The 27,273-nt window shown below is 43.2% G+C and overlaps 1 protein-coding gene across 6 annotated transcripts in view; it reads right to left on the reverse strand.

Annotated features, from left to right (window-relative positions):
• Window positions 1-27,273, reverse strand: part of IFT88 (intraflagellar transport 88) — a 62,157-nt gene continuing 34,884 nt past the window's right edge. For 4 of the 6 annotated variants that reach the window (XM_065902133.1, XM_065902132.1, XM_065902130.1 and 1 more), the window contains 13 exons: window positions 24,268-24,354; window positions 23,783-23,882; window positions 21,107-21,193; window positions 18,295-18,481; window positions 17,302-17,410; window positions 15,880-16,030; window positions 15,252-15,367; window positions 13,854-13,906; window positions 12,909-12,974; window positions 9,760-9,866; window positions 3,873-3,939; window positions 516-626; window positions 1-307 (listed from right to left, as the gene is read on the reverse strand). In XM_065902133.1, coding sequence (XP_065758205.1) covers window positions 186-307; window positions 516-626; window positions 3,873-3,939; window positions 9,760-9,866; window positions 12,909-12,974; window positions 13,854-13,906; window positions 15,252-15,367; window positions 15,880-16,030; window positions 17,302-17,410; window positions 18,295-18,481; window positions 21,107-21,193; window positions 23,783-23,882; window positions 24,268-24,354 — 1,363 coding nt within the window. In that variant the 3' untranslated portion in view covers window positions 1-185. Of the gene's footprint in view, window positions 308-515; window positions 627-2,438; window positions 2,732-3,872; window positions 3,940-7,436; window positions 7,895-9,759; window positions 9,867-12,908; window positions 12,975-13,853; window positions 13,907-15,251; window positions 15,368-15,879; window positions 16,031-17,301; window positions 17,411-18,294; window positions 18,482-21,106; window positions 21,194-23,782; window positions 23,883-24,267; window positions 24,355-27,273 lie in introns of those variants that run through there. The other 2 variants (XR_010658524.1, XM_065902134.1) reach the window with 2 other exon arrangements.

Here is a 27,273-nt window from a genome sequence, read left to right on the forward strand (position 1 = left end):
TTATTTTCACATGTTTTTATTCCATTAAAAACAAAACCTAAACCCAAAATTCACAGAACAGAATATACTTATGAAAAGTTTTGACTGTGCAAAATTAAAGTTTGGATATTTAATTCAAAGTTCAACATGAATATAATCTTGTAAAGTGACTTCTTTCCTTTAATAAATAACACATTAAAATTGTACTATTCTGGAAGCAAATCATCTCCTAACTCTTCATCAGCAAAATCATCCTCGTCCATTCTCTTTTTGGCTGCGGTTTTAGGTCTTTCTATTTGAGGGCCAAGCGGATCCACATAGGAGGCGTCTGGGTTTCAGAGCAGATGGTGACATTAGAGGAACAGGAAAAACAGCAAATGTAGAACCAGTTAGACTCGTTGTCAACAGTGAGCAACCCAAAGAGAGCAGGCACGCCTCCCAAATCACAAGAAGCTTTGTCTGTGTCGCAGAGACCCCCAGGGGCACGCGTCTGTCCCTCCGCCATCCCAGCAGACCCATGGGCCAGGGGCACTCACCTGGCTCCTTGTTGCTGCTGCTCTCATAAGGCTCGTCTGTGCCAGGCAGTGCTCGGAGCTGGGCACTCAGTCGCTCGCCTTTGCTGCCAGCGCTACAGTTCTGGCCACTGTCTGGAAACGGAAACAACAGGTGTTGAACATGCCGGGGGAACATCACACTGCATTATCTTACAGTATAGTTATCTGCCAAAAAACAGGCTGGTTGTTTCATCTGACAGCCAATTTCCAAGGGATGTAATTCTCGTCTTCTGAAATTTCTAAGAAATTCCATGGTGAAATCCCAAGCAGAAATCTCATACTATAGTGAGAGCATCACTTGAGTAGTCTTTACATGGCTCAGGTCCCACCGGGTGCTGGAGACACTGGCAGAGGTCCCCCAGTTTGGGGGGAGGGGCTGCGCCGTCAGCTGTGTGCAGCCTGGGAGCCACCACAGCCTCACAGACTCAGTGGGCTAGGAGGCCAAAGACTCTCACTGCGTGGCCATGGGTCTGGTGGAAAAGTGGCAGCAGTGACCTCTCACCTACACAAGGTCGTTCCTGTAAGACACAGCAGTGGTTTTCCGGGTGTGGCCCTGGGACCACCACAGCTGGGACCTGGTCAGAAACACAAAGTCCCAGGCCCATCACTGGCCAGCTCAGAGATGCTGGGGTTGGGTCTGTTTTAACCAGCCTTCCTAGTGACTCTGATACACAGTAAGACCTGAGGACCCCTCATAAAGAAGGGTACTGAGGTTTATAAAACAAATTATTGAGAAATAAGGCTACAATGAGACCAGTCTGACACACAAAAAAGAACCATTTTCAAAGGCCCTCAAACATTTCGGAAAGAGCCATTTTGTAGAAACTAATAATTCTGATTATATGTTCCCTATGGTCCTCTCATATATAATCAGAATTATTTGTACAAAATGGTCCTCTCTCCTAAGCAACACTTTAAAAATCCAGTTGTAGGCATGGCATTTATTTCAACACACTACACTTAAACCAGCTCTCAAGTCTGGCCTCAACTGGACTCAATACACGTAAACCAGCTCAAGTCTGGCCTCAACTGGACTCAAGAAAAAACCCCTTTCCCCTTTGTGAACTGTGATTCTCACTCAGACAGAAATGCCAGAGATGTCCACGCTGAGACGTGAACGTGCATCACTGGGTCTCCCAGGGCAGAAGTGGAAGTGGTAGGACTGGGCACCCTTTAACACTCAGGCTGTGCTGACAAGTGCAGGGAGGGGACACTGCTGAAGATGGGCCGTGTCCACGAGGGCCCCATGGGCCCAGAAGGTGAAGTGGGGAGGAATTCAGGTGGCGCCACAGCCTGGTGGACTCAGACCCCAAAGCCAGGGAGAGCCTGGCCCCGGGCCTGAGAGAACTGGAGGCGGGAGTGCTGACAGGCAGGCTCCGGAACAGTGTGGGGGCGCTGGGAGGAGGTGGCGCCATCGGCGATGACAGGAAACCAGGAACAAAAAGGCAAGTGTTGGGAGAGAGAAGCAAGAGAGCCAGGTGCTGCCCCAGGGCCAGGACCTGATACCTGGCCCATCGGGAAGCCCAGCTTCAGCTTCCAGAAGCTTGTTTGTGCACCAGGACTGCCTGTTTGTGTTGGGCTGACATGAGCTGGATGACAGAAGGGAAAATTTGCTAAGAAATAGCAGCGGCGGCGGCAGGAAGGCCCCCAGGAGGCCCCTCTCCACACAGTCTTGGCCCTCCTCGGCCTGAGGCAGCATCCCAGGGCCTGGGGACACTCTCTGGGTCTGGACACTGTCCTCCGGGCTCTGGTTCAGCTTCACCAGCTCTCAGGACACCTGGCTAGGAGGACGGAGCTTCCAAAGTGGACTTTAAATGTGAGGTGGGGCCTCAGCCACACCGCACAATCCCATGATGACCCGGGAAGGAGGTTTGGTGGTGGGTTTGGGAGGAACTGGTTGCTTACTCTGAACCGAGGATTTCTGGAGCCAAGTGTAGGATCCTGAACTTCAGTAAAGAACTGATGCTCCCCTAGGGTTATTCCTTAAAGGGACACCCAATTCAAACGCGCTCACAGCCCGGGAACCTGCCTCCTAAGAGAAGGGGAGTGGGAGGAGAGGGCTGCTGGGGCCCTTTCTAGGCTCTTCTCATGGATGCACAGGCTGGTCCACAACTTCCCGGCTGCTGAGAACTGTTGGTGCACGCAGGCCCACATTCCTCGTCTACAAGCCCAATTCCAAACGGCGCTAAAGCAGGTTTCTGGGGAGAAACATGGCTTCATGTCAAGAATAAAACCTGCCTTGGCCTGAAGCTATCCCAGGCCATTATTTATCCTCAGTGTGAACATTCCTGTTTCACTAAAGTAATGAGATATCACCTGATACTGAGGTGATCCCCAGGGGTATTACATAGCTGGGGTTCCCCTGGAGCAGTGGGGCTGCCCCTCGGGGCATCCAGGTGCCCTGCTGCCTGCAGTGGCTGCACACACCTGCGGAGCAAAGCCCCGCTCTCAAGGAGTGGCCGTCCCGGCCACGGCCCCACTCCGCCAGGCAGCACCCACAGTAGATCAGGGCTCGTGCGCGCGCCCCGTCTCATGTCACTGGCACCCAGAATGCAGCCAACAGTAATGAAGGAATGAAAAGAAGACCTCCCTAAGCTGCAGGCCAGGCCTGCCTGTGTCATGTCCCCTGGACCACAAGCAGACAACAGGATGAAGTCAGTCCTGTGTGCATGGTGGGGCTAAGTGTGGACACAACTTGGATCTCAATTTAGCACTTGGTTTTCTAATTAGTTTCCTTAAAACCACCCAACTTCCCCTAAATATAACTTCTACTACCCCCTGAAATAGAGAAAGAAGGTGGATTCTGTTGACGGGGAAAAGGGGGAGGAAAACATAACAAATTCTAAGTAACGATGTCACAAGCAGTCACAGAGCAGGAACTCAGGAGCAGCCCAAAGCAGCAGGGTTTGTGTGGCTGGTCCAGAGGCATGCTGCTCAGTGCCCAGGCTGGCACCACTTCTGCACTGAGGTGCAGCGGTCCGTCAGCATCCTATGAGACCCCACCTAACAACATCCATCTGAACACTGTGACACAGCAAACCTCACTGGTACGGACGCCTGCAATGATCTACCCAACATGACCATTTACTCATCAATCAGCAGAAACAGGGCTGGTTATTTAACTACTAACACCTGCAAACACCTGTTCATAATACAGCAGGCTGATGCTTAGAAAAGTAACTTAAAGTAAGTGAGGTAAGGGACTAAAAGTGAAAGTAAGTGAGGTTTGCTGTATATAAAAAAACAAACAGGATGTTTCTAGATTGTTTCAAGGAGTTTCCAGAAGCCAGTGCACTAGGATCTGCCAACCCTGGCCTCTCCAGGGTCAGGGACACTCACCACCGCCCGCACTCCCGTCTCTCCGGCCGCGGGGACACCCGCTGCTGTCCCGACCAGACTTGATGCGCTAGAGCAAGAAGACCACATGTTAACAAGGACACGCTGGACACAAGTCCTGCTTCAGTGAAAAGAACAGATGATACCTGCAGGAACCACCATAACCAAGCGTTGATTTATTGTTAAAACACAGCCCCCAGGCCTGACTGGTCCTGTCTCTCAGGCTGGGTTCACGTGACCTGCCCTCAAGCCGGCCCCACAGGAGGAAGGCCCGGCTGTCCTGGAAATGAAGTGGGAAACCTGGAGACCCCAGTCCCGCTACACACACGGATGGCACTTGGCCTTAACAGGGCAGGGTCACCCATGCTTCTGCAAGTAACTTAAAAACCAAGTACTTTCCAGATGTGAAAGTTCAGGTTTTAAAAATAGCAGCTAAAGAGGTGGAAGGAGAAGGGGACTTGAGCGTGGGCTGTTTCTGCTTTAGCCCCATATGATAACACTGGACCAGAACTATTTCAGGGGGAAAAGGACAGCAGGGCTTTGAAATTCACCTTCCACAGTAAAAGCACTATTAAATCTCAAAGGACACCTAAGGTCTGCCCAACAGTCTACTTTCCTAGATGTAAAGCACACATAAGTCATAAGAATTATCTCCAAACTGTGACATTCTTACGTTTCTTTCTGAATCTTACGGTTATTCTGTGTTTTGCCCAAGTTAGAATTTTTGAATTAACACTGAACCTGGCTCCAGCACTGTCAGTTTCTTGTACATATAAAGGTTCATTGAGAGAAAACAGTACTCAGTGAATAGAAACAGACAGTGTTGGACAACTATTTACAACTGAATTAAAATTTTCTCAACAAAGGTTGATATCTTATTTAGATCTTTAATATCATGAACATAATTCCATAAATAACTCAAAGGACACATTATTTACACCTTCAAACCTGACAACTCTCCAATTTATTTATAAATTATCAGATCATGGATGGGGTTATTGATAATATAGTCTGCTAGGAAGAAGAAAACACTTTTCTTTCCATAATCTAAGACTCAAGTCTGTATAATGAAACACTCTCCTAAAATTCCAGTCTTCCAAATATCAGTAAACATGCTCAAGTTTCTATTAAAAAGAAACCTCGCTGGGAACCCCATCTCTCCCTTTGCCTCCACAGACAAAAGAAAACCCAAAGATGATGTAACAAAAATATTTATATCTATACTCAGACTGTAGAAACTTGGTGTTTATCTGTGCTTAGATGTTCAGTCATGTCCAACCCGTGCGATCCCATGGACCATAGCCCACCAAGCTCCTCTGTCCATGGGAATTCTCTAAGCAAGAATACTGGAGTGGGCTGCCCGTTTCCTCCTCCAGGGGATTTTCCCGACTCAGGAATCCAACCTGCATCTCCTGTGCCTCCTGCATTGGCAGGCGAATTCTTTACCACTAGTGCCACCTGAGAAGCCCATAGATGAATAATTACCAGCATATTTAAAAGACTTAAGGCAATGATAAAATAATTAAACTTGTAAAGACAAATGTCCATATAATCCTCCCCCCTGGCAGGGAAGGAAGAGGGACACCTGGGAGCAGGAGGGACAGGTCCAGACTGGGGGAACTTTCTGGAAGAACAGTAATGGAGCAGGTAAAACAGTAATGGCTTACTGAGGGGCCCAGCCCCACAGCGAACAGGGCGGGTACAGACGCAGCCCCAGGGACACAGGCACATTTCAGTGACTGAGAAGCCTGTCTCATTTCTTTCTCAGCAGGTGGTCTGTGCTGATGCCAGGAGGAGAGACGCTGCCATCTTCTCAGAGTTTCGACACCTCGTAAAGTTCCTGGGAATCTGGACTGATCTGGGGGAGTGAGGTATGGATACAGGACTGACATGTGAAGGAAACAGCTACGTGACAGAAGAGCCACAAAAAATAACAGGGGTCTGCCTTCAGGGACACAGGATGCTCCCCAGGTTGTTTTGCTAAGTAGGGGGAAAATGCAGGGTATAAGCAGTATTTTGTAAAAATCTCACTTTTGTAAAAAGAAAAAAAAAAAGAAGAAAAGTTCCCATTTTAAAATGCATATTGAATATATGTTTGTATATATTTGTAAAAATGCTTGGGAATATAAATACCAAAATATTAATAATAGTGATCTCAAAGTTGTGGTTTAATGATTTTCAGTTTTTTCTTTACACATTTTAATTTGACTACTACTTACAAAAGTCATCTACCTATATTTTTAGAATAACACTTGTCTTTCCAATAATATGGAAAAAAAACGAGAGAGAGAGATGCCATTCCCATATTGGGGGAAAAATGAGAGAAGAATGTAAACAGAGGAGTGTCGGGAGACAGCACCCTCCCCGCCGTGAACACACAACACTGCTCCCCCACAGGGACCCACCATGTGGTGCCCTGTGGCCACACTGTCGCCTGCCCCCAAGAGTGGCCACAGTACCCGGCGGGGGGCGGTGTGGGCTGCAAACTCCCCCAGTGACTGGATGTTGCTGACATCTGAGTATATGGCCATTTTCTAGCAATGCCAGTGACAGACTGGGACAAACCTGACTTCACTGTGGACAGTTTCCGAATGCTGACTGGGGGTAAGAAGGACAACAGCCCAGGGTTCCGTCCACGACAGGGCTTTTATTCCGTAAGAGTTAGAGCCTTGTCTTAGAACAAGGAACGGATGTTAACAAGTTAAGGATCCTTAAGAAGACTAATTTCAAATTCAATAGAAAACAGACCTGAAGACATTTTTTCATGGCTTTAGCTCCAAAAAAACCCATGAACGTGGCTGCACCTTCCTGCTCACACCTCAACTCACACCTTCCCGCCTCTGCACCGGGCCCTGAGGTCCAGCCACACCCTGAGGACCACACTGCATGTCTGTGGGCCGGGCGGAAGCAACCTGCATTCATTTTATTCTCCCACCAGGTGACCAGCTTCTGGAGTACCTTCCCCATTCGACTGTTTCCTGGACAGGTGAACCTAGGACTAGCACCGTCTACCTAGGACGGAAGCCCGCAAGGCCCCCAAGCCTCAACAAAATGCACCAGAGCCTCACCTGGAGAGTGTCATCCAGCCCAAATCACTATACACTTTGCACCAAGGATAAATGTCATATGGGTTATCCTCTGGTTTTCTTTCTTGTACTTTGTAAATCCAATAATATATAAAATGTGCAAAACATGACTGCCACTTTTATTACAATTTCCTTTACAGTCAATTTAAAGCTGTGCCTTTAAGAGTTCTTCACATGGACTCTTTTTCCGTTTAAGAAATATAGCCAAATAGGTTTCTGCTCAAATAGCTTTTGGAAATAATTGGAAATTTAGGGGTAAGTACCAACTACATTTTATATTAGTTTTGAATGTCCCACGGTATTTTAAGTTGGCCAAAACAAAGAATTTCTTGAAACTGTTTGATTTCTCTGGGGTGGGGGGGGGATGGGAATGACAAATATTAAGACCGGAGTTCTTTATTTATTAATGTTACAATATAACTGCTTTACAATGTTGTATTAGTTTCTGCTGTACAACAACATAAATCCGCTGTATATATGCATATAACTCCTCCCTCTTGGGGAATTCTCTTTTTGAATATTGTAAGAATTTAGAAATTCAATTTCTAAAATTGAACAAATTATGAGTATGCTTCATTTTTGGATGAGCAATGAAAACTTCCTGCATTGTGTAAACTGTCTCTCTCCCATCCTCTTTTGCCTCCTAGTCATTCCCTTTTATTCTCTACTCCTCTCTAGTTTGGGCTAACATTTTCCTCTTCCTTGTTGTATTTAAAATACTCAGTCCTCAATTCCTGCTCTTCTCGTTTTCCTCTTTTCCAGTTGTACAACAAAGTTTCACAAGTTTCTTGCAACTAATGTTTTTATGTTCAGTGAAGCAGAAACACAAAATGCTGAAAACTCAGCACTGCTGGGGGCTGCAGTGTCCCACCCTGCCCAGCTGTTTGTCGCTGCCCCCAAGAACAGGGCGCAGGCTCCCTCCAGGCCCAGGAACTCGACCTAGAGCACAAAGGGAGAACAGTCATCTTCTCCATAAATGTTCCAGAAAAGGACACGCTCCTGTGAAAAGTCAGTCCACAGAAACAAACTTCCAGCTTCAGTATCTTAAAATAGGACCTAGGGGCTTGGCAAGATCCATTATCCTGACCCAAATAAACCTGAATCCATTTACCTTTCCTTCTGTGGTGGTGGTTTAGTCGCTAAGTCATGTTTGACTCTTTGTGACCCCATGGACTGTAGTCCTCCAGGTTCCTCTGTCCATGGGATTTCCCTGGCAAGAATACTGAAGTGGGTTGCCATTTCCTCCTCCAGGGGATTTTCTCGACCCAGGAATTGAACCCGTGTCTCCTACACTGCAGGTTGATTCTTCACCATCTGAACCACCCCAGGTCTACACAAATCCTTCTTCATTTGAAAACAGTTTTTAAAGTCCATGGCCTAATTTGTGTTTACTTTTCCCTTTAAATCAGACTTTGTATCCTAAGCTGGTGTTTGATCATTTGAAGGTAACCCTTCAGAAGCATAACTCTAGACCAGTGTTTCTTGAATATTGTGGATTAAAAAATTACCTGGAGAACTTGTTTCTAAAACACAGACTCAAAAATAAATAAATAAATAAATAAAATACAGACTCTTGGACTCCACAGATCTAATTCTGGGGCCGGGATAGGTATAGGGTAGGGCCCCTGCTCTGCAAGACCAATTTAAAGCTCTTTTAGCTTGATGGGGGTTTCCCAAGTGGTGCAGGGGTAAAGAAAGTGAAAGTGAAAGTCCCTCAGTTAGGTCTGACTCTGCGACCACATGGACTATAGAGTCCCTGGAATTCTCCAGTCCAGAATACTGGAATGGGTAGCCTTTCCTTTCTCCAGGAGATCTTCCCAACCCAGGAATTGAACCCAGGTCTCCCACATTACAGGTGGATTCATCATCAGCTGGGCCACAAGGGAAACCAAAGAAACCGGAGTGGGTAGCCTATCCCTTCTCCAGGGGATCTTCTCGACTCAGAAATGGAACTGGGGTCTCCTGCATTGCAGGTGGATTCTTTACCAACTGAGCTATCAGAGAAGCTGCCTTCTAATGAAGGAGAGGTAAGAGACATAGGTTCAGTCCTGGGTCAGCAAGACCCCCTGCAGGAGGAAATGGCAACCAACTCCAGAGTTCTTGCCTGGAGAATCCCATGGACAGATTTTAAAAAGAATAAAACAGATCACATCCTCCAAGCAAACACAAGATAACCACATTTTGAAAGCAAATATGGAACTTAGGTTTAATTATCTAAGGTAATTAAGTTCTTGAAAAAGTTTAAGCTTAAAGAATATATTTCTATGAAAAACAGATACTCAAAAAAAGTTTTTAAATAGTCTAGTCTCAAACACAGGAGGGAGTACTCACTTTCAGAAGCAAAAATACTGCAGGGAACACAAACACATACAACCCTTCAGGCACCAGCACTATTCTCAGTGCCATGTCCTACTATACAACAGAGCAGCCAACAAAAAACCACCACTGCTACACATGAGCCCCTGCATCTTGGTTCCCACAGGCATGGACTCTCCAGCTGAAGTCAGGTCTATAAATTAATCTGTGGTTATTTGTAGCAGGAAAATTACCATTGTTAGTCTATTAGTAGCCACTCACTAAGGACTACATTGAATCCAATGCACTTCCTCAGATTAGGAACAAAGTTTTGACAGAAATGTATGCTAAAACTACAGTTTCAGTTATCTCTCCTTTTATGCTAGAGCAGAAAACTAGTTTCAACTTAGTTTTATTGACAGAAGCCCCGACATCACTCAGATGAGCACAAAAGGCTGATGTTTTCAGAATCAACAGACAGCAGTTTTCAGCTCATTCATGTGAGATACCTGTTCTCTGATTTCTTTCATTTTTTCCAATCTCTTGAGTTTTGTTGCATATTCTTGAACTTCTTTCAATCCAATGTCTGTGCAGAGACGGACCAAGAAACGTAGACCTAAATTATGAAAAACATTTTCAGAGACGTGTTTAAACATGGTGTTCAAAGAACAAATCAATACACTCGATCCTCGGGGACAGTCGGAAAGATGCTCACAGTGTTTGTTTCTTCCGAAAAATCTCTGCAGTTTGCATTCCTGGCCTTCAGAGAAGTAGCCTCCTTGAAAGAGGGCTTAGAGCGACTCAGCACACCTGCCCGCCACCCTTCAGGGGAGACCATGACACCTACAGTTTGAGCCTTTAGCTTCTCACCTGTTTCTCCTTGATGCATTTATGACTCCTGACATGTTATATGTTTATTGTCTTTTCCTTCCCACTAGAATCCAAGCTCCACAAGGCCATGATTTTCATGTGTCTTGTTTTCTGCCACGTCCATAGGGCAGGAACAGTGCCATGTACCAGCACTGCAGTCACCTGATGACTTTTCTGGGTTCATCAGAAAAGTACTCTGCTCAAAGTGAGGCTGCACATGGGTGCAAGGGTTTCTCCTATGCTAGCATCAAGGTAGGCTACTGATTACACCTGTTCTGAAAATTACCCAGGCCCAAGTGTCCTGGACATTTCCTGTGGCATAGATACTCATTCGACTTTTACAAGGTATCCTAAACTCTCTTTAAAGAAAGAAATGTGGCCTTGCAGGGAGGTGCTTGCTCTGCCGTCCAATGCGGAGATGCTGTGGCTACTGTGGTGGTCTTCCACCCGTGTCAACTGCGTCCCCAGGGGACACCTGGCAGCACCCAACAGAAGGTATGCAGCTGGCACTGTGGGTGCAGGCCAAGGATGCTGTTAGACATTCCAGAATTCACGGACGACCCCACAACAGAATTATCCGATCCCCAACATCAGTGGTGCAGAGGCTGGGAAACTCTGCCTAGCAGACTGCTGGGTTTCCATTTCCAAAATGGAATTACTATTATTACTACTACTACTACAATGGGCTTCCCCGATAGCTCAGCTGGTAAAGAATCCCACCTGCAATGCAGGAGACCTAGGTTCGATTCCTGGGTCGGGAAGATCTACTGGAGAAGGGATAGGCTACCCACTCCAGTACTTCCCTTGTGGTTCAGCTGGTAAAGAATCCACCTGCAGTGCGGGAGATGTGGCTTCAATACCTGGGCTGGGACTACTATAATGATTATTCTATCACTGCTCCCATGTAATGTCTAAAGCATCAGTTTCCCAGTGTGGCCGAGCTTAAGAATTATATTAAAAGTTGTTAAAAAAGAAACAGGAAAAAATCAGACATCCAGGTCCACTGCAAACCTGAAGGAGACTCTCTGTGGGCTGGGCTACAGATTTGTGGTTTTTACAGGCTTTACAAGTAATCCCCATGTATCCTGTTTTTTTGACTGGTGTTTGGAAACTGCTGTGAGCTAATGAACCCACATCTGAGCAGCATTACAAAACCCCTTGCCCCTAGGCTCCTTTCAAAGGCCATAATTCTGAGTTCTCTGTTTTTCCCAAAAGCCAAATTGAGAAAAATATTACTGAAGGAACATGCAGCATATCTAACCCCTGGATTGGACTGTGCCACTGAAAACTTGGCCCAGAAAAGATCCGTTTTTACGGAAACGTGCTGTTTTGTGTACATAGTCACTGGAGGACAACATTCAGAATGGTCTTTTCACACACATATTCTACTTGCTGCAGGGATGCTGGCAGGAGGGCCGACGTCTCTCAGTGACCTTGCCCACCCTCCTCTGCGTCTCAACACGACTGCAGCAAGAGCTGAATAGATCTGCTTCCTCCAAAAGAACTACTTCCTCCAAAAGAACTACTTCCTATTTTGCTCATAAATAGTAAAGATTTCATTCATACAAACCACCGTGTTTTCTCTTTTTCCTTTAGCCCCAAGGCTACTCAGGGCCAAATGTAGTTTAGTGAGAATATACAACCTAGAACACAGTATTTTTCCCTGAAAAGTCGCATGGACAGAGGAACCTGGGAGGTTATATGGACAGAGGAACTTGGGAGGTTATAGACCAAAGGGTCACAGAGAGTCAGACACAACTGAGCAACTGAGTACACACATAGAATACAGTTATTTTGTCCTTTTCTGGATCCTGGTCTTGTTGTTACTGTAACACTTTGCATTGTTACTTCAAGTTGCATCAAATCCACTGTGTAGTAAGACTGAAAGAAATAAATATTTTATACAAAACCAACTTTATAAAAGGGAAATAAGATATACCATAAGGTTTAAAAATAATCTAATAAAACTTCATTTGCTGTATCAGCAAGATTATTAGCATTCTATTATCATAAACTCTAAAGGTATATTTTCAATCTCAAAAAGATACATTAAATGGATAGTTTAAAATGCCTTTTCTATAAAATACCATAGTTTATAAACTTTAAAAAATCAATAATAAACCAAAATCTAGTCTTAAAATTTCATAAAGCTTTGAAATATAGATATCTTTGCTACTGAAGAGAATTAAGTGGTATATTTATTTGTTTTTAACTGAAGCCTCACTTTTTAAAAAATTCTTTTTTTTGGCCAAGCTACGGAATTAGTGGAATTTAGTTCCCTGACCAGGGATTGAACATGGGCCTTTGGCAGTGAGTGGGTGAAATCCTTTCCACTGGACTGCCAGGAAATTTCCCAGTGATGTATTTAAATCCACCAACAATTAAATTCTATAAAAATATGTGCATGTATGCTAAGTCATTTCAGTCTAACTCTTTGTGACAATATGGACTGCAGTCCACCAGGCTCCTCTGTTCATGGGAGTTTTCAGGCAAGAATACTGGAGTGGGTTGCCACACCCTCCTCCAGGGGATCTTCCCAACCCAGAGACAGAATCTGCATCTCTTAACGTCTGCTGCATTAGCAGGCAGGTTCTTTCCCACTAGCACCACCAGGTACTTGCATAGTCAATTTTTCTGATCCTATAATCAAATATTTGAATACATGTACCACAAATTATAGGTTGGTATCTACATATGCAGCTACTGTAACAAAGGTAATTATTACATCTTTAGACATAAAATGTGAGAACCTATACTCTCACAAGTTATAAACTGTAGTCCCACTTACATTCTACATTTTCTGGAAATTTTCTGTGAATATCTTTATAAGTGTCTAATGCTTTCTGGTAGTTACCTATAAGTAAAAGAAAAAACAAACATACAAGCAATTACAGAAATTCAGAGGATTCAGCAAAGGACTGATTTAAATTCCATATGCTGGCACCACTTCACTGGTTTAGAAGAATGACTTTCATGCTTGCCACAAGCATAAGTAACCATTCTTCATACAACCTCTGGAAGAAAATGCACAGATAAATTTGAAAAAGGGGTAAAAGCAGATGTAAACCAGTGATGGCTGAAATTTAGTTCTACTTCTTAAAATAATTTGAGAGACTAATTGCAATGTCATTCACCTGGAAAAGATGAAAAATAACTTGTTTTGCTGTTTTTATTTTGAAACATTAAGAAGTTTATAGAAGGCATTTTATTTTGTAATAAAGTAATTTAGCTTCACATATCAGCAAAGAATTAAAAAAGTGAATTTTGGATCAAAGATGTTTGCAAAAATCTCAGGAAATAGCTTTGGCCCTGTGTTGGACTCCGTGTACAAGAGCGCAGCCCTGCAAGCCTCAGAGTCTGGTGGGAATGACCGAGGTGAAGTAGGAGCGTCCAGCTCGGGTTGGCCGGGTTAGCTGAGGCAGCTTCTCTTCTCCTGACCTACACATCGGAGCTCAGACCAGAGGACCTCACACATACACTTCACAGACGGGCGTTCTGTGAGTTTAGGCAACTGATGTAATAAAATGTGTGTACACAGCGAGGTTGTACTGCCAACAGGAACATAACATTTTTCTTTATTGTGGCAACCACTGTGTCTTTCATATAATGCCTCAAATATGTGTGCTTATAAAAAGTTAATATTAATAAATACACAAAATCAGAACACGTTTATACATAATGACCTAAATGACAGAAAGAAGCAACATATATTAAAATGAATAAGAGCATTTACCACTTCTTCTAAAACAACTAGCTACCATCAGCTGCCATTTCACTTGTGTAGGCCTATAAAAGAAATAAATTAGATGAAATTAGATGAAACAAAAATAATCTGTGGTCAAACAGCTTTATAAAGCCACCTACCTGTACTATCTTCTGATTACTTTTTGACATATGATTAGATCACCTTTGTTATTAAAAACAGCATACATATATAATGTCCTTCACCATCATCTGCCATATTTATATGAGGAAATTTAGATTCAGAGTCCTTCAACCTAATTCACACCTTTATTTAGCTGTAAGAATAAAGCTCACCAATCTGGGTAAACTTCTCAGCATTCTATATTAAACCTTTGCCAGTTCTTTGGCTTAGTACCTCAGGCTTGGAAACTGGGCTTTAGGCTTGCAAATTTAGTACCTAAAGGCAATTTTTGACCTTGTATTTGAACAATTAGACTTCTACTAAAAAGAAAGTAAAAAAGAATTCTACTCATCCTTTTTTTATCCCCTTAAAAAGAATTAAATGAATTTTTTTTCTAAAATAAACATGACCAGGATTTCTAAAGACTACCATTAAAAATTTCTAAGAAAAAAATTGACAAAATAAAAGACTAGGGAACAATCTAATGCTCTCCTCACTTTATTTTTCCAAATCAAATATGTAGTTGATTTACAGTATTAGTTTCAAGTGTACAACATAGTGATTCAAATGACTCCATTTAAAGTTGTTCTAAAATATAGGCTATATTCCCTGTGCTGCACAATACCGGCTTCGTGTCTTATTTATTTTATCCTCATAACCACTCCCTCCCCACCTTGTCCCCCACCTCCACTTTCCCCACATTTAACGTTAAAATTCAATTAGGCCAAATACAAAACAGAACATGGTATAACCCAATTATTTTTGAATCAGACATGTATAGAACATTCTGATATGAACTTAAAGTCATCTTTAAAAGTTTCATTCTTAATATATAATATATGGAGAAGGCAATGGCAAACCACTTCAGTGTTCTTGCCTTAAGAACCCCACAAACAGTATGAAAAGGCAAAAAGATATGACACTGAACTGTACAATGTATATCAATTATAAATTGAGACAAGTGAAACATTTGTATTAGGGCTCTTTCAGAAATTAAACTCTGCCCTTGGACTGAGATAGTCATTTTCTAATTGATAAAGAAATAATAGCTGCTTGCTGAGATGTGAAAAATACACAAAGTACCTTAAAGAAGTTTTTTTTAACTTGTGCATAAAAAGGAAATATATTTATCACAATAAAGATTAAGTCAAATGAAACACAGAAAATGGAAATGACGCATGAATGTTCACTACAACTGTTCAGGAGCACAGCACGTCTATCAGAGTTCAGGCACTTAACTAAACACAAAATCACAACGTTACTTACTGTATAAGTGAAGCTCTTTCAAAGTACTGAATGGCTTTTTCACAAAACTGGGTGTCAATGTAATAGGCCCCGAGCCACTCGATGACCTCAATGTTGGATGGGAAATACCTATACGACTGGAGAGTGAACTAGTCAACAACGGTTCAGTCTGTAGCATTTACCTACTGGCCAGAGTAATTTATCCAGTGTGACATGTCTTAATTAAAACACACCAGCTGTCAGAAGCACTGTACAACCTTTGAAAGTATACAAGATTTGGAGAACTTAAGATTCGCTTGACACATTTTTCAGTTATCTATAAACATCTTTTTGATGTACTGATACACAATCTGAGTCAAATTAAATATGTAATAGACTCAAAAGGAATGAAATCATCCTTCAGGAGAAAAATGAATTTGAACTTTTTATTTTTATTTTTTATTAAAATCAATCAAAAACTAACTTTATATTCCACAGATGCTTTATTTTAAATCATTATTCATTTAAAAGCTAATAAGCATTTCCAAAAAAAAAAGAGAGAGAGAAAAAAAAAATAAAAGCTAATAAGCATTTCTAATTTTTAAAACTTCAAAGGCCTGCTGTCTTCTTTAAAACAACTCATGGAAGGTAGGCAAGCCTGTACACCCACCTCGTAGTAGTACTGGAACGCTTGGGACTTATCCCCCTCGCTGTCGTACAGCCCTCCCAGTTTAGACAGGGCCCTGGAGTCAGTGGGAACAACGCTGATCAGCTGCATCAACCATTCCATAGCTTGACTGGGATCTTCCATTAACTCATATCTTAGACAATTTCAATTAAGGATAACATAATTTTTCTAAATTCATTGATCAAGAGGCAAACCTAAAGCCAACATTTCAATAAAAATGTTTCTTAGTCTATACTAATGTGCTACGTAACACTGTTTACTCCAGATTTTTTTCAGGGATGAGGATGAAAAACGGGGTCTCACTGGAAACAGCACTTCTGTCCCTTTGTACACCTTGCTTTTCCTTCTTCATTACTACCCACTAAGATCGCCACCACATTTGTACAAGAATTAACAGTGTGCTATTTTATTCAACGTCTTATCCAAAATTTGTTCTTAACAAAGAAACATGAATGCTGTGTTCAATTATTCACCGTCTCTTAACATGAGCAATATTTTAAAAGAATGGTTTCTGTGTTCTTTCCGATGAGTTTTTCTCTAATTACAGTACAAGCCCAAGACAGATTTTTGTAGCTCTGTGCCTTGTAAATCCTCTGCATACATTAAAATAATTTATTCATACCAATACTTATGGACTACTAATTATTTTGTATTAGCTACCTTAATGAAAATATTTCAATCCAAAGTTTCACTGAAAAATAAGTCTTCTGTTTTTAATGATGACAAACACGACACAACAAGAAAAACATAAAAACAAGGAAATGTATTCAAATAGCCTCAAACACATCAATTGTTTGTCTGGACCCAAACTGATCAGGAACCAGACACCAGCAGGTCATAACACTGACATCTCAGGAGAAAAGAACTCACAAAATAAAAAAGGCTAAAAGAAGTAACAAACACTATCTGCTCTACAACTAAAATTTTTTAGCCAAAAAATTTTATCTACCCTACCAGAAGAACAGGAGACAATATGTAAAACATTATTATTTCTGATTATTTGGCATGATGCACAGGTTTCAGTATCTTAGTTTCCTGGCCAGGAATCAAATCTAGGGCCTGGCAGTGAGAGCACACAGTCCTAACCACTGGGCGACCACGGAGCCCCCTGAAGGGTCTAATTTATGCTTAATGAACAGCTTGTATGGACCTGACATGACACCCAATTATTTCAATTATTATTTCTAAAGATTAATAATAGCTGTCACTTCTAAATAATTCCTCCTATAATGCACATGACCATTTAAAACAGGATCACTCAAATAATATTTTCATCACATATTAAACTGATAGCTAGATTTTAAAATATATCCCCATCAATTACTTCACTGGTTAAGCTTATCTAGTAAGTGGTACTCAGTCACCAGCTGAGTGAATCAATGAAACCATCCTTAAGGAAGATACACATTTGCTATCTGGTAAAGGACTTGGGCGCTGTTCCTTAGGATGGCATGAAGTTTCAGGAAACAGTCCAAAGCTTCATCAAGCCGGTTTAGCTTCTTATAGGTAAGGCCTTGAAAAGAAGGAAAAGAAAAAACATAAATTATAAATATTAGCACTGGTAGTAATTTTCTCAAAGTAACAGAAGGAGTATTTAAATATAGGTAAATATTCATCCAGAAGACAAAATAAAAATAAACACAATTTGTTAAAAAGGGAGAGAAGACAGGAAATTCCATTGATGTTTGGTAGACACCAAAACAAGCCCAAAGCTTTCATAATTTAAAATGGGGGGTGGGGCAGGAATGAGAAACAGATAGAAAGGACCATAACAAACAGTTCAGAAACAAGCTGGGTTACAGAATTCAGTCAGTGGGCATTTGAAGTTGAGGACAACTAAGGGACAAATTATAAAGGTGCCAGGACAAGTGACCACGCACGACGAAAAATCAAGAGTCCTCTCTTGAATTTTTTCCTTTTTTGAATAAATTCATAATTTATTTGCAAAACAGAAAAAACAAAGCTATCAAAGTATGAAAAGAAAACAGAGGAAAATGATTTTGTAATCTTGAGGTGGGGAAGGGCTTCGTAAAGCAATAAACAAATAAGCCACAAGTTTTCAGAAGCCAAATATGACTACATAGAAACATTCCTTTCACATAGAAAACATAGAAAAATTCCTTTTCACAGAAGAACTAATAAAGCTCCTTCAAGCAATGGACTAGGAGACACATTTAAATGCATGAAGAAGATAAAACAGACAGGTGCCTGGTGAGCGACCTCCTGCCCCAAGGGGTCTACACTCGTCCCTCTCCTATCTACGCCCCTTCCTTCACATGCAGCTTTACTGTCTGCCTGTGCCACTAGAACTGCTCATTCCTCCCTGCTGGCTCCTCTTACCCAGCCCCAGTCCAGGAGGGTGGAATCAAAAAAGGGCAACTTTCCCATTTTACTCACCAATGTTATAAAGCGCTTCAGTGCAAGAACAGTCATTTCTTAGAGCCTCTTTATAGAACTCAGCTGCCTTCTCATAGTCTCCATTTGCAAAGACTGTATTCCCTTTATTAGTAAGAGCCGACGGATTATATCTGTCAGAGTTCACAGCTAAATCTGCATAGCTACTGGCTTGTGCAAATTCATTTTCCTAAATAAAGTACCAAATGCACAAATTACCTGAAGCTCTTCATACCTTTTCTGACTCTTCTGAGATTACAGACATGATAAATGGACTTTCTGAAATTACATATAGGAGAAACACACATTTTATATATCCTGGTCTTGCCAGACTCATCCTACAGAGGGGTTTTAATCATCAAGAAGTTTCTTATGAATGACTTCTCCACAGTCAAGGTCTGAACACCCCACCACTCAGAAGTCAGTGGCTCCATCCCCCGTCACCACGGATGGAAGGTGTGAGCACCCTCGGCCTACAACACCCGCACAGCTACCAAGGCACCACTGTCCCCACCACCACCCTGGCTGCATGGCCCAAGGATCCCCGCATCACCACAGTCCACAGCCTCCGCTGCATCCCCAGTGTCACTCTGTCACTGCCTGATGCAGACACGGCTATCCTTCACCTGCCCCGTGCAGGCCTCTCACATAACTGGTGGTGCCTCATCGTCTTGGCTGAGGGAGGGACCCAGCTTCCCACCTCCCCTCCCCTGTGGTTCTTGTCCAGCGGCTATGGGGCTCCAGGATGTGAGGCAGCACCACCCTCCCCCACCCTGGTGAAGGTTCTTCCAGGTTTCCAGCTGCAGGGCTGGGGTGGAGACGCCCCTGGGCCCCAGGCTGTCCTCACTCGCTCCTTGCCACAAAGTCCAATTCTTCCTCCTGCTGATGAACATGACCCGGATCTGTGCCAGGCTGGGCAGTGAACCACAGAGGGGGCAGCCGCATCCCAGGGACCTCTCCACCAAGCTGACGGGCACTGGGGTGTTTCTAGCCACTTATGGTTATTGAGAGTGGCGCTGCCCTGAGCACGCACATATGAGAATCAGTGGGGACCCTGCACCGTAATTCATGAATCAGTACCTATCAGCCGGGTGCTGCTGCCAAACACACTGAAACATGCAACACTGTCTCCTGGACTAGGCTGCAGGAAGAGCAGTGAGGGGCTGCTGCAGAGAGGCCATGAGCCAGGAGTGGAGGCTGGAAATGGCTTTGAGCCTGATACTGTGGCTGGATGACCTCAGGGTCCCGGGAGGGAGGGCAGCTACAGCAGGAGGGGAGGGGAGGGGAGAAGGGGAGCAAGATTCAAGAATGGCCTCAAGGACAACCGTAACCTTCACACCCTCCTCTCCAAACCTTTCCCAACAAGACAACAAACTCCATGCAGACAGCAGCCTCTGCTCTCAGGGACCCTGGCAGACGAGCAAGCAGAGCTGTGAGATAGAGGGAGCACCTCCCAGCCTCAGGTGATGGGGCGCTAGATAAATCCAGGCCCTTCAGGCAGGATGTGAGGGGGCCTTGGCGACTTCAAGCACCAAGAGCTTGAAGCTCTTCAAGCTTATTACAGAGCAACAGACCCCACACTGGACACAAGCCACATACCTTGGACTATGTCACCCACATGACACCCCAGACTGGTCACACTGCCTTAAACACTCCCACAGAACCAGGAGCAGTGAGTCACTGGTCAGAGGCTGCAGTGGCTCTGCTTGGCTGACCACTCAGTTCTCCTCCTCCTTGTAAGTTTTTCTTGGTCTCCTCCTGCACACTCATCCAACCTGATAAAAATCTGGTCAGAAAGTAAATCATCTTCACAAAGTCCACTGAAGATTTTCTAAATCTAATGGACTGGCTGCAGCGGAGACACGTCCAGGAACAGCTGGGAATGCCAGGTTCCAGCCTTGCTGTCAGCCCGCTCATGACCCTGGGGCGGGCAAGGGCCCCTCCTGGGAGCAGCTGCAGGTACAAAGGCCCAGACCTACCACAGCAGGAAAGGTCCTCAGGGTCAGCTGAGGCGTCAAGTGATGCTATGAAGGCCAAGCCCTTCCTCTCCCCTCTCTGCCCCTGTAGGACTCCCAACTCCAGCCCGGGATCTCTGTTCTCCTGCACTGGCTCTCTACTCTCAAGACTCCTACTTCCCTTCGTGCCTCCCACCAATCAGAGTCATCAGGTTGTGAGCTTCTCCTCTCCTGTCTCCATCTGACTGGCACTCTGGCCTCCTTGGTCCCCACCCTGTATCCTGTGCCTCACTTGCTCCCTGGACACACAGCTGCTGTCTTCATACCAGAGCTGGGCCTTCAACAACAACAGTCACTCTCATGGTTCTGGAGACTGGAGGGCAAGGATCGAGGGGCCAGCAGGCCTGGTGTCCAACAAGGGCCATGTCCAGACCTGCAGGTGCCCACTTGCTGTGTCCTCTGAGGGCAGGGCTCTGGTCTCCTCCTCTTCTAATAAAGGCACAAATCCCCTCACAGCCTTGGCTAAACCTAAGTCCCCACCTCCAAATACCATCACACAGGATATGAGGGCTGCAAATATGAACCTGGGGGAGATGGTCCTCCTGTCCACGGAATCTATTATCAAAGCTTAAACCTCCAAGAGACAACCAGCCAAGTCCATCTCTCATCCTGACATCCCAGCTGAGATCAGTTCCAAGGTCCTCATTCCGGGACAGCCCTCGCCCTCCTGTCCACAAAGCCAGTCCAGCACCCCTGACCTTGCCCTGGTGTCACAGTCCCCCAGCTTTTCCAGAGCCTCACCTTGGCACCAGCATAAAAATACACGGCTCCAATACATGCTTGTGAAAAGCAAAACTCACCAAGTAATACAGGAAAGAGAGGTTGGTCGCAGCTGCACTCTTCACTCTACTGTCCTTTTTTTCAAACATTTTTAAGGTCTCCACAGCCTAGAAATGAAAAATCTGCAAGTTGTTACCCTGGTAACATGACAGCACTTAGACTGAAGTAGGGGACAAGATTAGCGTACCTGGACAGAGGACCCAGAAAGGCCAGGGGTGGCTAGTGTGTTAAGGAGAATAGGTGACAGGTCAGGAGGTCAGTGATTATCAGGACTTGTGAAAAAGGACAAACTAGAAACACTTAAAATTTCACAAAGGTCCCTCACTTCACAGCACACAGATGCGGAAACAATGGAATCAGTGACAGACTTTATTTTCTTGGGCTCCAAAATCACTGCAGATGGTGACTGCAGCCATCAAAGTAAAAGCTCCTTGGAAGAAAAGCTATGACATACCTAGACAGAGTACTAAAATGTAAAGACACTACTTTGCCAACAAAACTCCATCTAGTCTAAGCTATGGTTTTTCCTGTAGTCATGTATGGACATGAGAGTTGGACTATAAAGAAGGCTGAGCATCAAAGAATTGATGCTTTCAAACTTCAGTGTTGGAGAAGACTCTTGAGAGTCCCTTGACTGCAAAGAGATCAAACCAGTCAATCCTAAAGGAAATCAACCCTGAATATTCACTGGAAGGACTGATGCTAAAGCTGAAGCTCCAATATTTTGGCCACCTGATGTGAAGAGCTGACTCATTGGAAAAGACGCTGATGCTCGGAAAGATTGAAGGCAGGAGGAGAAGGGGGCGACAAAGGATGACATGGTTGGATGGTATCACTGACTCAGTGGACCTGAATTTCAGCAAGCTCCAGGAAATGGTGAAGGACAGGGAAGCCTGGCGTGCTGCAGTCCATGGGATTGCAAAGAGTCGGACACAAGTGAGCGACTGAACAACAACAAGAAATAGTAATGTTATGAACACAACTGGTGGGTCCACAGCCGATTAGATTTGGCTGAGGGAGCAGTGACACTGGTTCTGTGAGCCTGTGATGTAGTCAGTGTTTACCTAAAGAAGACCATCTTCTCTCAGAGAACAATTAGAAAAGTCAGATAACTCACTAAAAATACTTTTGAGGGCACTGGAGAGCTACTGAGGCAACAAAATTTGAACCCAAGACTCAGCAAACACTGAGCCTAAATAAGCACAGAGGAAGAAAAGGCTGAGAAACATTCTTAAAATATGAGGGCCCTGTGGATGGAGGTGAAGAGAGGGACAGACAAGATTGCAGCCCCAGGAAAGGAGACACAGCTGAGCAGCCTCAAAAGTGGGACAGGAAGCAATTCTGGAGCATTACAAAGTGACCTGCTGCAGATCCAAATGTGACTACACTCTGCAGCAAGAAGACTTTAAAGCACGTTCTTAACCCTCTGCAAGTCTGAGATGTCCTGACCAAGCAGGACACAAGGGATGTCAGACTTAGAAGAATTTACAAAAGTATTTAGAAGCTCCAACATCCACTTAAAAACATGGACAGAATAAAAACATATTTCATATTTTAAGATTCTATACTATAATATCCTGAAATAATTAAATTCTAATAAAAGGAACAGTCTCAGGTATTTTTGGCTCTGAAGTAGGCAGTTTTCATCATGTTCTTTACATGTTTTATGAATGTCTCCAACATTTGTTTTTAAAAGTAAAATAATATAAACATATTTATAAATGAAACTGATAAAAGTTAACTTAATAAAATTTAGTTGTAAGTGGAAAAATAAATAATGAAAATAAACAGTGTTAGTTTGGGTTTTTTTTTTCCCCTCCAAGAAGAGTAGTTGTGGCTATTCAGTTGCTAAGTCATGTCCAACTCTTTGTGGCCCCATGAACTGCAGCATACCAGGCTTCCCTGTCCTTCACTATCTCCCACAGTTTACTCAAACTCATGTCCATTCAGTTGGAGATGTCATCCAACCATCTCATCCTCTATTTCCCCCTTCTCCTCCTGCCCTCATTAGGAAAACAGATAAATCTCTGTTTTCATTTCTTTTCCTGGCTGATACTGTCTGAAGCTACAGGCTTCAGCTTTCCTGAATGTGTTCATCTACCACCACTGGCCTTCACCTTGTCCATGTGTAGCTCTAATGGAATTCTTTCTCTGATATAAAGATGACCACAGGGACCTCCCTAGTGGTCCACTGATTAGGACTCTGTGCTTCCACTGTTGGAGGCATGGCTCCATTCCTGGTCAGGAACTAAATCCCTGCAAGTTGCCTAGCATGGCAAAAAAAGAAAGAAACAGAAGTAACAGGTCAAAATTAAAAACACAGCATTGTTAAAGGAAATTATGTTTAGAAATAAAAATATTACTCTACTTCAGAATAATCACAGGTAATAGTATTCTAGAAAAGAGTTTCATAATAATATCACTTTGATCAGTTAACATGAAATTCCATCTAAACACTTTTTTTTTCTGGTCTTATTCATGAAATGAGAGCCAGTGCACGAGCCGAGCAGACCCAGAGGGGACAGTGACAACCGGACAGGCCAGTAGAGCTCCATCTCACCTGCTCCATCCAGGGTCCCCTTCCTGTGGCTGATTGTATTCAGACCTACCCAAACACTAGGCTGTCAGAGCTAGCGGGGCCTGGGGGACTGTGGGAGGGCAGTCCCTGTGCATCTACACACTTTTTTTAAACTTACTTGATTAAAGTCTTTTTGTCTCAGGTATGTAATTGCTTTGTTTATTTCCAGATCATTTGCCAGCTCTACATACTGAGAGGCTTTCACAACTTCAACACACCTATAAAATAAAGCATAAAAAAGGTTATTTTAGGTGACTTCCCAGGTGGTACAGTGGTTAAGACTATGCACTCCCAATGCAGGGGGCATGGGTTAGACACCTGGTCAGTGAACTAGACCCCACATGCTACAACTAAGAGTCACATACCGCAGCTAAAGACCCCTTGTACCCAACTAAGACCTGGTGGAGCCAAATAAATAAATACATAATTTTTTAAAATGTTATAACTTTTAGAGTGTCCTATGCTAATTTACCATATAATATGATTTGCTTCATAAGAAGAAATCACTATTTGTAATTATTTATTCATTTTTCTAATAAAAAAATTTTAAATCAATAAAAGAAAACACCATGTCCATCCAGTCACAGTGAATTTCTCTCTTACCAGTCATAACCTACAGCAAAGGATGTTTCAATTACAGGAGCAATGAGTTTTGCAGCTGTCATGATACACTTTTCTGCCATGGCTTTTCTACATCAAAAAAACAAAAGCTTTATTTAGAAATATGGTATAAAAAGTTTCAATTTACTCCTTAAAATATAAACTTATGCCACTGGGGAAGAGCAGAGAAACAGCTCTAGAAAGAATGAAGCAGTTGGGCAAAAGCGGAAACACTGATCAGCTGTGGGTGTGTCTGGTAGTGAAACTAGAATCTGATGCTGTAAAGAACAATACTGCATAGGAAGCTGGAATGTTACACCTATGAATCAAGGTAAATTGGATGTGGTCAAGCAGGAGATGGCAAGACTGAACACCGACATCTTAGCAATCAGTGAACTAAAATGGATGGGAATGGGTGAATTTAATCAGTGACCATTATATCTACTACTGTGGGCAAGAATCCTTTAGAAGAAATACAGTGGCCCTCATAGTCAACATAAGAGTCCAAAATGCAGTACTTGGGGCAATCTCAAGAACGACAGAATCATCTTGGCTCATTTCCAAGGCAAAGCATTCGATATCACAGTAATCCAAGTCTATGCCCCAACCAGTAATGCTGAAGAAGCCGAAGTTGAATGGTTCTAAGAAGACCTACAAGACGTTCCAGAACAAACACCAAAAAAAGATGTCCTTTTCATCATAGGGGACTGGAACACAAAACTAGGAAGTAAAAAGAAACCTAGAGCAACAGGCAAGGTTGGCCTTGGAGTACAAAATGAAGCAGGGCAAAGACTAACAGAGTTTTGCAAGAGAACGCACTGGTCATAGCAAACATCCTTTTCCAACAACACAAGAGACGAGTCTAGATATGGACATCATCAGATGGTCAAATTATTTGCAGCCGAAGATGGAGAAGCTATATACAGTCAGCAAAAACAAGACCAGGAGCTAGCTGACTGTGGCTCAGATCATCAGCTCCTTACTGCAAAATTCAGGCTTAAACTGAAGAAAGTAGGGAAAACCTCTAGTTTATGACCTAAATCAAATCACTTATGATTACACAGTGGAGATGACAAACAGATTCAAGGGATTCGATTTGGTAGGAAGACAGCCTGAAGAACTATGGATGGAGGTTCGTACATTATATAGGACGGGATGACCAAAACTATCCCCAAGAAAAAGAAATGCAAAAAGGCAAAGTGTTGTGTGAGGGAGCCTTACAAATAGCTGACAAAAGAAGAGAAATGAAAGGCAAAAAAGAAAGGGAAAGATATACCCATGTGAATGCAGTGCTCCAAAGACTAGCAAGGAGAAATAAGAAAGCCTTCTTCAGTGAAGAATCAAAGAAATAGACGAAAACAATAGAATAGGAAAGACCAAAGATCTCTTCAAGAAAACTAGAGATACTAGGGGAATATTTCATGCAAAAATGGGCACAATAAAGGACAGAAATGGCAAGAACCCAACAGAAGCAGAAGAGACTAAGAAGAGGTGACGAGAATACACAGAAGAACTACACAAAAAAGGTATTAACGACAAGGATAACCACAATGGTGTGGTCACTTGCCTAGAGCCAAACATCCTGGAGTGTGAAGTCAAGTGGGCCTTAGGAAGTATTACTGTGAAGAACAGTAGCAGAGGTGATAGAATTCCAGATGAGCTATTTTAAATCTTAAAAGATGATGCTGTTAAGGTGTTCACTCAGGAGAAGGAAATGGCAACCCACTCCAGTATTCTTGCCTGGAAAAATCCATGAACAGAGGAGCCTGGCAGGCTGCAGTCCATGGGATTACATGACTGAGCATGTGTGCACAAGGGTGGAGGGAGATGGGTTGGTAGCAATAAAGTGGTAGAACAAAAAAAAAAAAAGTGTTCACTCAATATGCCAGCACATTGGGAAAACTCAGCAGTGACCACTGGACTGGAAAAGGTCAGTTTTCATTCCAAATCCAAAGAAAGGCAATGCCAAAGAATGTTCAAATAACTGCACAATTGCACTCATCTCACATGACAGCAAGAATATGCTCAAAATCCTTCAAGCTAGGCTTCAGCAGTACATGAACAGAGAACTTCCAGATGTATAAGCTGGGTTTAGAAAAGGCAGACAAACCAGAGATCAAATCACCAACATCTGGTGGATCACAGAAAAAGCAAGAGAATTCCAAAAAAACATCTACTTCTGCTTCAATGACTATGCTAAAGCTGTTGACTGTATGGATCACAACAAACCATGGAAAATTCTTAAGAGATGGGAATACTAGACCACCATACCTGCCTCCAGAGAATCCTGTATGCAGGTAAGGAAGCAACAGAACTGGACATGGAGCAGCAGACTGGTTCTAAATCGGGAAAGAAGTACATCAAGGCTGTATATTGTCACCATGATTATTTAACTTATATGCAGAGTACATCATGAGAAATGCTGAGCTAGATGAAGCACAAGCTGGAATCAAGATTGCCAGGAGAAATATCAACAACCTCAGATATGCAGATGACACCACCCTTATGGCAGAAAATGAAGAAGAACTAAAGAGCTTCTTGATGAAAGTGAAAGAGCAGAGTGAAAAAGCTGGCTTAAAACTCAACATTCAAAAAACTAAGATCATGGCACCTGGTCCCATCACTTCATAACAAATAAGATGGGGAAACAATGGAAACAGTGACAGACTTTATTTTCTTGGGCTCCAAAATCACTGCAGATGGTGACTGCAGCCATGAAATTAAAAGACACTTGTTCCTTGGAAGAAAAGCTATGACCAACCTAGACAGCATATTAAAAAGCAGAGACATTACTTTGTCAACAAAGGTCCGTCTAGTCAAAACTATGGTTTTTCCAGTAGTTGTGTACGGATGTGAGAGTAAGTTGAGCACTGAAGAATTGATGCTTTTGAACTGTGGTATTAGAGAAGACTCTTGAGAGTCCCTTGGACTACAAGGAGATCCAACCAGTCCATCCTAAAGGAAATCAGTCCTGGATGTTCATTGAAAGGACTGATGCCGAAGCTCTCC

This window comes from Muntiacus reevesi, chromosome 11 (genome assembly GCF_963930625.1).
Source record: "Muntiacus reevesi chromosome 11, mMunRee1.1, whole genome shotgun sequence".
NCBI lineage: Eukaryota > Metazoa > Chordata > Mammalia > Artiodactyla > Cervidae > Muntiacus > Muntiacus reevesi.